At 35.3% G+C, this 12,658-nt stretch overlaps 1 protein-coding gene across 7 annotated transcripts in view; it reads right to left on the minus strand.

The window, feature by feature from the left end:
- Positions 1-3,297: 3,297 nt before the first annotated feature.
- The window catches only part of PDS5B (PDS5 cohesin associated factor B), a 249,318-nt gene continuing 239,957 nt past the window's right edge, over positions 3,298-12,658 (minus strand). For 6 of the 7 annotated variants that reach the window (XM_074216065.1, XM_074216066.1, XM_074216063.1 and 3 more), the window contains one exon: positions 3,298-3,465. In XM_074216065.1, the coding sequence (XP_074072166.1) occupies positions 3,429-3,465 (37 nt within the window). In that variant the 3' untranslated portion in view covers positions 3,298-3,428. The remainder of the gene's footprint in view (positions 3,466-12,658) is intronic. The other variant, XM_074216067.1, reaches the window with a different exon arrangement.

Consider the following 12,658-nt stretch of genomic DNA (forward strand, 5'->3'; position numbering starts at 1 on the left):
AATATATAATCTTCTTCTTGACTGTTTTCCCAACTTTCACATGAATTGGCATATTATATTCAAGGAGGGATTCTACTTGGGTTCTCAGGTTTTCCCTGTAGATGGTTATTCTTATTGATGTAGCTCATGTGCCCTCAGGATGTGCTTTCCCTTAACAATCAATCAGAAGGTTAAACTAGATTTTTAGTAAAAGTATTTATTAAGATGTTTTTGTAAGAACAGTTGATATAAAACATTTTTCCTAAAAATCTGGGGTATACTCTCCTACATATACATATAGCATCCATGGAAAGAGTGGGTTCAAACTTGTTAAAGTATAAAAAGTTTTTCAAAACCATTTTCTTGGGGTAGCTAGGTGGCAGAATGGATAGAGCATCTGCCCTGCAGCCAGAAGATCTGAGTTCAAATTCGACCCCAGACACTTAGTTGCCTAACTGTGTGACCTTGGGCAAGTCACTTAACTCCATTACCTTGCAGAAATCTATATTCTTTGTCAAAGGTTAATAGATATTGTGAGGAATGGAACATGTCCTCTTTTAGACTCAGAAAAGAATATTTGTCCTGCCCTCCTTATACTTTAATCCAGGAAAGAATTTGTCCTTCCTTAGACAAACTAGTATTCTATAAGAATAAGACTCTTTGATGAGATTTCATAATAGAATAACCTCCAAGGAGGTTTGATGTTTTATTTATCCTTGTTAGGTCCCTCTCAGCTTGAAGTTGTCACCTTTATATGGCTTCCACTTATAGATTTACAATAAATCCTAGAGAATAAAACTTAATATCTAACCTATATTTTCTGTCATTTTATTTTAATCCTATACTTTTAAGGTTTACAAACTTAAAGTATAAAGATAGTAACACATATCCACACATCTAATTCCTGGTATTGGAGTCCTTTCTCTTTTTTGCAGAATCCTCATACAACTCCCCTTAGGTGAAGGTCTCTTCACCTGAGTGAAGTGCTTGGCTAGGTTCCTTGGGTTTGCTTCAGTCTTCAGTTCATAGCCCACACCTTCACCCTGAGGCAGTCACACTCTCTAAAACTGCCTCCTTCCATAGGTAACTTCCATATTTATGTGTCCTCTGCTGATTGCCCTGTCTCCTGTTGTCCAGTTGTAATTTCAATGGCATTTACAATGAATTCTGGGATAGTTCCTGATATGATGTTTTTGATGAACAAACTAGAAAATTAATACTTCTTTTCAGAAATAACTACTGGCTCAATATTTGTTGATAGTAACATAATAAGCAGCAAACCAAGGACTTTCATGACTATTTCATTCAGAGATAATTAGGCTCTTTATAATTGGTTTCTAAATCAGATTGTTTAATACAATGATGATTATGTTTTTCTTTGCTTATTCATGTTGGTGAAGAGATAGCAAGAAAATTCTTTGTTATCAAAAGGACATATTTTTAACCTTTATTATCTAGTGAAGAATAACAAAAATACAAATAATGTTTTTCTGCCTGAAAGTTTTTCTCCCTGAAAGTTTTAAATATTCAAAGAAAGGAAGAAGTATAAGAATACAAATCAGATGATAAGAAAATACTAGAAGGAGCAAGCTAGGTGGTACAGGGGATAGAGCACTGGCCCTGGAGTTAGGAGGACCTGAGCTCAAATTTGACCTCAGACTCTTAATAATTACCCAACTGTATGACCTTGGGCAAGCCACTTAACCTCATTGCCTTGCAAAAACAAAAAGAAAGAAAGAAAGAAAAAATACTGGAAAAGAAAACTGAAGGGAAAAAAGAAATCAATAATGATTCTCACAGTGTTTAGCTGCATTTGTATTTCATCCAAATGAAAGAAGAAAATTGGGGCTGAAACTAACAAAATGAAGCAGAAATAAAGGATAGGCACCATAATATTCAGAAAATCACACTATGACCAAGCCCACAAGGGTTATAGATAATTAACTTTAGTGTTACCTAGAGGGCAATGGATAGAAGTTACAAATAGAAAGCTTTGGGCTAAATATAAAAGTTTTGTTTGTTTGTTTGTTTTTTGCAATAGAGCTGGTCCAAAGTGAAAAGTCTGCTTTAGGAGGTAGTGAATTTTACCTCCCCAAGGATCTACAGGCAAAGACTAATGGGGTGTTTATCCAGGTTGCCCTCAGTTTCAGAGGTCTAAGGAGGATTAAAGACCATTCAAATCCCATCTTTCTCTGTAGCCCTGGGTGCCTCAGCTTCCTCATCTCTTCCAGCTGTAAATCTATGTTCCTATGAACTCTGAGATCCTGCGTTGGTGTAATTTTTCATCTCAACCTCACAACTAAATTCTCAAAATGGGGGGAAGAGGGTCATTGAGGTGGTGCAGTGACTAAAACAACTGGTCCTGGAGTCAGGAGGACCTGGATTCAAATCCTGTCTCAGACACTTACTAGCTGTAGACCCTGGGCAAGTCACTCAACTCTGCCCCACCCCAACATTGCCTCAAAAAATAAACCCCAACACGTAAGGAAAGGGAGAGAGAGTTGAGAAGATATTGATAGCTCAGGTTTCTATGGCTCCAGGATGGATCCTAGTAGAATTCCTTATTCCTTGTCTCTTTTTTTGATGAGCTAAGGAATGGCGATGTCATCCAGTCTCATGCAGGTTTTATTTTCCTTTTAACAGAGGCATTTGATATTTTACTCCAAAATAGTGAGGGATGTGTGCATTTCAAGAGGTCCCAGCTAGTTCACTTCAAAGGAGTATCTCGAATCACGTCATGGAGGGAGGCAGAAGAGGCCAGTGGACAAGCACTGGACTTAGAAGACCCAGGTTCAAATGATGACCTTGGTGAGTACTACCAGTGTGAGCTTGATCTAAGCCTCACTTTCCTTGGCCATGACAAGGGCTGGGGGTGGGGTGGGGGCATTAAACCAGATGACCTCGAAGGTCCTTTCCAGTTTGAAATTTATGATTCTATGATCCTGAATAAGTTATTATACATGAGGTGGGTTCTATGTAAAAATGATAAACACCAAAGAACCTGCAAGACAAATCATTGTAAGCAGAGCAACTCCTTGAATGAAGAGGTATCTGGCCACAGACTAGGGAAAGATGGTCTTAAGAAGGCCCAGAGATTGCCAAAGATTAATAAATCATTTACTTGTTTCCTCACCTCTAAAAGTGCTGTAAAGGACAGTTAAATGGCACAGGATCATAAATTTACTAGTTGTGTGATTCTGGACAAGTCATTGAACCCTGCCTGCCTCATTTTCAAGTAGCGAACCACTCCTTTATCTCTGCTTAGAAAATTCCAAATGGGGTCATGAACAGTTGGACGCAAGTGAAACACCCAAATAACAACAATAAAATAGGCTGTTAGGAAAGTGTTTTGTGAGTTATGAATGGCCATACAGTGTAAATTATTGTTAACGTCCATTAGTTAGCAAGATGAATCTTTCTGTAGCTCCAGTCTCACTAGCAATGTTATTTCAAGAGTTCTCAGGACCTTCTGGCAATATTCGTCTCCTACAGAAAAAAGAGAGGAATTGTATAAATATTTACATAGCCTTCTTCCCCCCACCCCCAGTTGTGTGTTCTACACTGCTTATGGTCTCTGCAACAACCCTACAACCCTTTGACAGTTGGACTTTCCCAGGGTCACAATGCTAGGAAATGTCTGGGGTCATATTTGAATTCAGATCTTTCTGACTCTGGACCTAGTGTTCTATCTGAAGCACCCCCAAATGTCTTTTGAATGAGGGTATGATGACTTTTACCAAGTTGTTTCTCAGAGCAGCCTGACTACCGACAACCTCATCAAAACGAATTGATGAGAAATTCCGAGTGTTTAGTTCTTCATGATATAAAGGATGAAATGCTGAACTCCATTGGATTTTCCTCCTGGGATCCAATTTAGTCCATATTTCATCTCTTCATGTAAGTGTTAAAAGTGATAAAGAGCAGCTGAGGCAGAAGAGGATTTGAACTGACACAAGCTAAACTCTAAAATCTTATTTCAGAATGGAACTAGAATCAAATGCTATCACAGTATTCTAAGTATTTTGTTCCAGAGAAAAAACCACAGGCCATATTTGCAAGTGCTGTCTTTGAATGGTTAACTCTCTCATGATCCTAGACAAGAACATCACCTTTACTGTTCTGCCCAGATGCTCAACACTTAAGGTTAACCAGTCCCTTAATCTCCTCTTGTCCACCTCAGGGGTCACTAAAATATCATCCTTCTTAAAACCACCAATATGGGCAGCAAGGTGACATGGTGGAGAGAGCACTGTACCTGTGTCAAGAAAACCCAAGTTCAACCATAACTTTAGATCCTTACTATCAGTGTGACTCTGGGCAAGTCGTTTAGTTTGCCTTATTTTCCTTATCTGTAAAATGGAAGTGACAATACCTACCTTTCAGGGTTGCTGGGAGAAATAAATGAGATAATAGTTGCAAAATGCTTAGCATAGGGTCTGTCATACTGTCAGCACTATATAAATGTTAGCTACTATGATTGTTGCCATTGTTGTTGTTATTGTTACTCTCCATCTCTTAGCATGCCCTGATGCCAATTCCTAATTTTTTTTTTGCAGAGTAATGGGGTTAAGTGGCTTACCCAAGGCCACACAGCTAGGTAATTATTAAGTGTCTGAGACTGGATTTGATCTCAGGTCCTCCTGTCTCCAGGGCCGGTGCTCTATCCACTGTGCCACCTAGCCGCCCCTCAATTCCTAATTCTTAATCAACTCAAATATCTTTTTTAGATCCTATTTCAAAGCCAAGCCCTTATGGAATTTGTCAAAGAACCCTGCAGACTTGGTCCATTTCAAATTCATGCTTCCCATCCTCAATTGGTTATCTTAAGGCTGCTTGGCATTTTTCTTTTCTTTCTCTCTTACCCTCTCTCTCTTATTTTCTTCCTTTCCTCCTTCCATCCTTTCTTCCTTCCTTCCTTCCTTTTCCTTTCTTCCTTCATTCCTTTCTTCCTGCCTTCCTTCCTTCCTTCCTCACCACTTTCTCTCTCTCTGTGATCCCTTAGCATATACTCAATATTAACTATTTCAAATATTTCCTAATCTTAATAATGCTCCAAAGTCATTTTTAAAACACACACACACACACACACACACACACACACACACACACACACACACAGAGGTCATCTGATTCAACATCCTGGACCAACATCCACCTAAACAGGAATCTTCTCTTCCACATCCCTGACACTGATCATCCAACTTTCCCTTGAAAATCTCCAGTGATGATGAACTCACCAATTGGTAAAGAAGCTCATTCCAGAATCAGGAGGCAGAACCAAGATGGCAGAGTAAAGACAAGGATTTCACCCTGGTTCTCCTCCCAACCACCAACACCTTTAAACAATGACTCTAACCAAATTTCTTAAAATCATTATACCTCTGATGAAATAGTACATTTTAATTCCCTCATTTATGTTACTTCAGTAAACTAACATAAAATGTAAAAAGAAAAAGTGCCAAACAACCAGGGGGTGACAAGCTGTCATTTGTTTCTTCTTTGTGTTATGTCCAAACTTTCCCCAAAGATATTATGAGTACACTGGTGTTCCCTGAATGGTGAAACCAATAGGAAGCTGGGATACAATGAACCCTTAGAAATATAGATTTCAAGGGTTATTTTAATCACCCATTTCAGAAGCCATAGAAATAAATGAAAAAGAGTCAGAATAGGTAGAACGAGTTTTGGCTCTTCAGTGTTCCAACATTGGTCGCTTGGTCTTGTGGTTGCTTTCACTCTCTAAGGATACATTTGCTTACTGTGAATTATATAAAATAGTCTAGTTTTGTTTACCTCTTTTATTGTTCTTATTTGAGTATTAAATGCATGAGATATTAAACTACCTTTTGGTATATCATTTTGTATACTTAAAATGATCATTAGAGCAGAGAATTAGCTGTTAATTTATTTGAATCTCATCACTTAAAGAAAGGAGTGCTTATGGTCACCCATAGACCAGAGCACAGGGAAGAAGAGTAGTTATAACCTCTCACAAGCTCTTGGAAGAATTGAAAACTTGCAGGTCCCTAGAAGTATCTCTGAAAACAACTGCAAAAAACTTCAAACATAGAGAGAACTGAGTTGTTTATAAAAAAAAAAAAGAGCCTGCCCCAAATTGATAAATGATCAAAAGATATAAAGTTTTCATATGATATGTTATCAATGCTATCTATTTAAATCTTTTTTTTAATGTTTAAAATTGAGATGGAAGGAAAGATGAGAATTCAGAACTTGAGATTTTAAAAGTGAATGATGATTGGGGCAGCTAGGTGGCGCAGTGGATAAAGCACCAGCCCTGTAGTCAGGAGTACCTGGGTTCAGATCCAGTCTCAGACACTTAATAATTACTTAGCTGTGTGGCCTTGGGCAAGCCACTTAACCCCATTTGCCTTGCAAAAACCTTAAAAAAAAAAGTGAATGATGGGGATAGCTAGGTGGTGCAGTGGATAGAGCACCGGCCCTGGAATCAGGACAACCTGAGTTCAAATCTGCCCTCAGACACTTAATAATTATCTAGCTGTGTGACCTTGGGCAAGTCACTTAATCCTATTGCCTTGCCCCAAAAAAGTGAATAATGAAGGAAGAAGAAGAAGCTCATTTCACTTTGAATTAGCTTTCAAGGAAGTTTTCCCTTACATGAAACCTTAATCTGACTCCTTATAAAGGCCATAGTCCTTCCCTCTATGTCTGGGGCTAAATGGAACAAGTTTAATGCTTATTCTACAGAACCCTCTTTTAAATACTTTAACGTAAGCATAATTTCCCCCAAATCTTCTCTTCTCTAAGAGAAGATAACCCTAGTTTTATCAACCAAATCTCACATGACATAGCTTTGAGTGTTCCCCATAATCATGATTATCCTTCTCTAGTCAGGCTCCAGCTTGTCAACATCCATTCTAAAATGTGATGAGACAAATCCAAAATTCCAATTGTGACCCAAATACAGAAAAGTACAATAGAACCATTCTTTCTTGCATTCTTAGAGGTTGTGGTTTTATTAATATAAAATGAGAGGGTATCCATTTCTTGTCTATTGATTCCTAGTCAGCTTACAATCTATTAAAATGATTTCTTTCACACATTTCTTACAAAGTCTCTCCTTTCATGCATTTGTACACTTGACTTTTTTAAAACAAGCTTAGAACCTGATGCTTATCACTATTTAAATTAATCTTGTTGAGTAAATTAAGCAGAACCAGGAGGCTAGTATATTAAATGACTATAAAAATTTAAAGGCAGCTGAACTCAAGATTAATTAAAATGACCACAAGTCATTTGGTCTCACTAGTGGATGAAACACAATTTCCTCCTCTCCATAAAGAGGTGGGTGGCTTTGAGGAATGAATGCCAAATTTGTGGATATTTGCTTTTTTAACTGCTTTTCTTTATACTATGGGAGGGGTGTGTGTGTGTGTGTGTGTGTGTGTGTGTGTGTGTGTGTGTGTGTGTGTGTGTGTGTTTTTGAACAACTTAATGAAAAACTTTATAAAATTGATATCAGATTTGATCTGTTTTTTTAAGCCTATCATAATCTTTGGGAATCCTAATTCTGCATTATTAGTTATTTTTTTCCTGTGTCCTGTTAGCTACAAATTTGACAAACATTTCATCTATTACTTTACCTGGGTTATTGACAGAAGAGATAATTATGCATATATCTATTAGAGATCTATTATCTAACATTTACCTGTTAGAGACCTCACTCCAAGTTGACCTTTATTAATTAATCACCACTGTTTAGGCCTAGGTAAGTCAGCCAGGTCTAAATCTACCATATATTTCCATCCTGTCTATGAGGATATTATGAAAGACTTTGTCCAAGATTTTGTGGGAATCTATGCCAATGTTCTGTCATGGTATTCTCTGGATCTATTAATTTAGAAGGATAGAAACTGGACCTGTCATTTCATTTGGTAACAAGAAATCCCAGGTGAAGAAACTGCCTCTACCAATGGCAAGTAGGTTTTTTTTTTTCTTCTTCAACATAGAGAGCTGTCTAAAGTATTTAAAAGTTACATGAATTGCCCAGGATCATATAACCAGTAAGTGCCAGAAATCAGACTTGAATTCAGGTCTTTTGAATTCCAAGTTCAATACCTTTATTATTGGTGACTTGGAATATTCTTTCATGTGGTTGATGGCTTAAATGTCTTTATTTGAAAACTATCTTTCCTATTCTTTGACTACTTATGCACTGATGAATGACTCTGAGATTGATATATAGAGAAATATAAATATAGACAGATTATATATATATTTAATAATTTCAGTATATTTTTAAATTCAGTAAATTAGGAGGAAAACCCTCAAACCCACAAAATCATCTATCTTTCTCTGTTTTACTAACAAGGAGGAATTAGAAATAGAAATTCCATTCAAAATAGAGTATATAGTTAGAAGTCAACACCAAATTATGTCTATAGACGTGTAACTACAAATTAGAAAGAGTGCTAAGACTTAGGAGTCAGGAAGATCTGAGTCTAATTCTGCCTTAGATGCTAACTAGTTGTGGTCTTTGGACAAATAACCTTTAGCCTCATTTTCCTGTTCTGTAAAATGGGGATAAACAATAGCATCTATATCATATGGACATATATATAAAGCATTTTAAAAACCTAAAAGCATTATCTAAATGTTAACTGTAATTTTAAAATATTTTTCCAATTCTTTCTGTAATTCTAGCTACAGCAAACCTGTTCGAGCAAAAGCTTTTTGGAATTATTCATTTTGTTTTTTATGATTCCTTTTTTCCTATGTTTGAGTAAGATTTTTTTCACCTAAACAGAGTTATATAAAATACATCCTTCCATTCTCCTCTAATACTTTTTTTTATGACATGACCATTTATTTTTTAAGATCACATCTCCATTTAATCCTTTTTTTTGGTAGTGTATAGTGTAATCTATTGGTCAAAATATTTCTACAAAATTTCTGCTTTTCAGTTTTTTAGAAGTTTTTTGTGACTAAGGAGTCCTTACCTCATTAGTTGATATCTTTTGACATTATTTTAATATAAATATTTTATTTGCTTTCCAACTATATTCTACCTATCATTTTTTTTTGCAAAGTTTTGAATTTTTACAATTTCCTCCCCTCCCTTCCTTTCCCCTCCCTCCAAGAGAAGGCGGTCTGAGAGTCTTTATATTTATTCCATGATATGCATATATCAAAACTGAATGTTGAGATAAAAAAAAGTCTTTAGGAAGAAGGACAATATTAGAGATAGCAAAATAATGTAATACATAAGAAAAATTTTTTAAAGAACTGAAGATAATAAGCTTTGCTCTTCATTTAAATTCCTTCTTTGGATATAGATGGTATTCTCCATCAGAGATACCCTAAAATTGTTCCTGATCATTGCACTGATGGAATGAGTATATCCATCAAGGTTGATCATCACTCCCATGTGATTGTTAAGGTGTACAGTGTTCTTCTGGTTCTGCTCATCTCAGTCAGCATCAATTCATGCAAGTCTTTTCAGACTTCCCTGAACTTCCAACCCTCCCGATTTGCAATAGAACAATAGAGTTCCATCACATACATATACCACAATTTGTTCAAGCATTCCCCAATTGATAGACATCCCCTTGATTTCCAATTCTTTGCCCCCACGGCATTGCTATGAATATTTTTGTTCATGTGGAATTTTTATTCTTTTTCCTGATCTCTTCAGGATATAGACCTAGTAGTGGTATTGCTAGACCAAATTGCCCTTTGGTCATAATTCCCAATTGTTCTCCAGAAAGGTTGGATCAGTTCACAACTCTGCCAACAGTGTAATAGTGTCCCAGATTTCCCACATCCCTTCCAACATTGATCAGTGGCCTTTCTGGTCATATTGGCCAAACTGAGAGGTGTGAGGTGGTACCTCAGTGATACTTTAATTTGCATTTCTCTAATCAGAGCAGTTTTTCAAAAGACTATAGATAGCTTTGATTTCCTCATCTGAAAATTGCCTTTGCATATCCTTTGACTATTTGACAATCAGAGAATGGCTTGTTTTTTTTTTATAAATTTGACTCAGTTCTCTATATATTTTAGAAATGAGTCCTTTGCCAAAAACACTAAGTTGTATTGTTTCCCAATTTACTACATTTCTTTTGATCTTGGTTAGAGTGGTTTGTTATACAAGTTTTTTAATTTGATGTATTCAAAATTATCCATTTTTTATAATGTTCTCTATTCCTTACTTAGTTGTAAACAGCTTCCCTTTCCATAGATCTGACAAGTAAACTATTCCTTGTTCTCCTAATTTGTTTATAATATTATATCTTTGAAATTATTAATACTAGGCTATTATATTTGATTATTTTTAGGTCTTGCTTCTTTAGTCTATTTCAATAATTTTGAAAGTGACTGCTGTGGGGTGGCTAGGTAGCATAGTGGATAGAACACTGGCCCTGGAGTCAGGAGTACCTGAGTTCAAATCTGGCCTCAGACACTTAATGATTACCTAGCTGTGTGACCTTGGGCAAGCCACTTAACCCCATTTGCCTTGCAAAAAAAAAAAAAGATGACAGTGACTGTTATATAGTACTGTGTAAGATACAACAATATTAAGATGTCCTTTATTCCTACTTTTACATTATTTTCCTTATGTTTCTTTACTTTTTTCCTCTCCATATGAATTTGTCATTATTTTTATTTTGTATAAAATAACTTTCATAGTTTTATTAGTGTTATATTAAATCTATATATCAAATTGTTTATTGTATTGACATATTCTATCCATGAATAATAAATACCTCATCAAGTATTTAAGTCGTTATTTTTTTGCAAAAAAGGTTTTGTAGTTACATGTCTGAAGATTATTTTGGTGGGTTGACTCCCAATTACTAATTCCATTTTGAATGGAATTTCTATTTCTAGCTCCTCTTACTGGGTCTTATTAGTAAAATACAGAAAGTAAATGATTTTTGTGGGTTTGGGGATTTTTTTCTACTACTTTATTGAAATTACTAAATTTACTAATTTATTGAAATTATTAATTCAGTCATTGTATTGACTGCTTTAATTCAGTCATTTTATTGACTGGGATTTTGTAAAGAAATCATCACATCAAAAAAATAAAAAAATTTTAAAAACCATCATATCATCTGTCAACTTAGATAATTTTGTCTTCTTTTCACTTATGTTTGTTTTTTTCAATTTCATTTTTTTAATCTTCACCACCTAATTATTGTTGAGCAGTGGAATGACACTACAAGACATTATTGACCTGTGCTAGAAATGGACTATAAGCAGAGGCAATTGTAGATTGTTTAACAACCAGTTTTCAGGTGGGGTGGGGGGATGTATAGTATAGGATACACTTTTAAGTCTAATCTGAAATGCTTACATTTTTTTTTTATCACTTTAAAGCCTAGATAACCAACAAATCAATAAATTCAGCTCTAATTTGTAGCACTTGTCAATTTCTGGGTGTGAATTCACATTTTGAAAATTTAGCAATTGGCTCTTGCAAAGTGGTTCAGTTAGTTCCCTAACTGTAGAGAGAACGAGATCAATAAGGAAGCAATTGCTTATCCAGAGATAATGAGGGCATGAACACAAGTTGAGACATATGGGTGGAATCAACAAATATTATATGTAATGGAGATAAACTTGGAGCATTTCCAATAAGATCAGGGGTGAAACAAGAATATCCATTATCACCATTATTATTCAATATAGTATTAAAAATGTTTCCTTTAGCAGTAAGAGAAGAAAAAGAAATTGAAGGAATCAGAATTGGCAATGAGGAAACAAAGTTTTCACTCTTTTGCAGATGATATGATGGTATACTTAGAGGACCCAAGAAAACTATCTTAAAAATTCTATGAAACAATTAATAAATTCAGCAAAGTATCATTGATATAAAATAAACCCAGCATTTCTATATATGAACAACAAAGCCCAAGGGTAAGAGATAGACAGAAAGAAATTCAATTTAGAGTAACTGTAGACAGCAATAATACTTGGGAATCTACCTCCCAAAACAAAACCAGAAACTGTTTGAACACAATTACAAAGCACTTTTCACCTAAATAAAGTCAGATCTAAATAATTGGAAAAATGTCAATTTCTCATGGTTAGGTTGAGCTAATATTATAAAAATGACAATTCTACCCAAATTAAATCACTTATTCAGTATCATACCAATCAAACTACCAAATAATTATTTTACCAAGCTAGAAAAAAAATAGTAACAAAATTCATCTAGAGCAACAAAAGGTCAAGAGTAGCAAGGGAACTGATGAAAAAAATATAAAGGAAGGTGCCCTAGTTCTACCAGATCTAAAACTATACTATAAAGTGGGAAACTACCCAATACTAGTTAAGAAATAGGGTAATGCATCAGTGAATTAGTATAGGTTCAAAAGAAACAGTAGTAAATGACTACAGTAATCTATTGTTTGACAAACCCAAAGACATTAGTTTCTGGGATTAAGAACTCACTATTCAACAAAAATTGTTGGGAAAACTGAAAAGTAGTATGGCAAAGACTAGGCATAGACCCACATCTCATATCCTATACCAAAATAAGGTCAAAATGGGTACAGGATTTAGATATAAAGGGCATAGATAAAGTAATAGACCAAGAAATACTCTATCTGATCTATGGAAAGGGGACAAATTTATGACCAAACAAGAAATAGGGTACATTATAAACTGCAAAATGATGATTTTGACTATTTTA

Source organism: Macrotis lagotis, chromosome 1 (genome assembly GCF_037893015.1).
Source record: "Macrotis lagotis isolate mMagLag1 chromosome 1, bilby.v1.9.chrom.fasta, whole genome shotgun sequence".
NCBI lineage: Eukaryota > Metazoa > Chordata > Mammalia > Peramelemorphia > Peramelidae > Macrotis > Macrotis lagotis.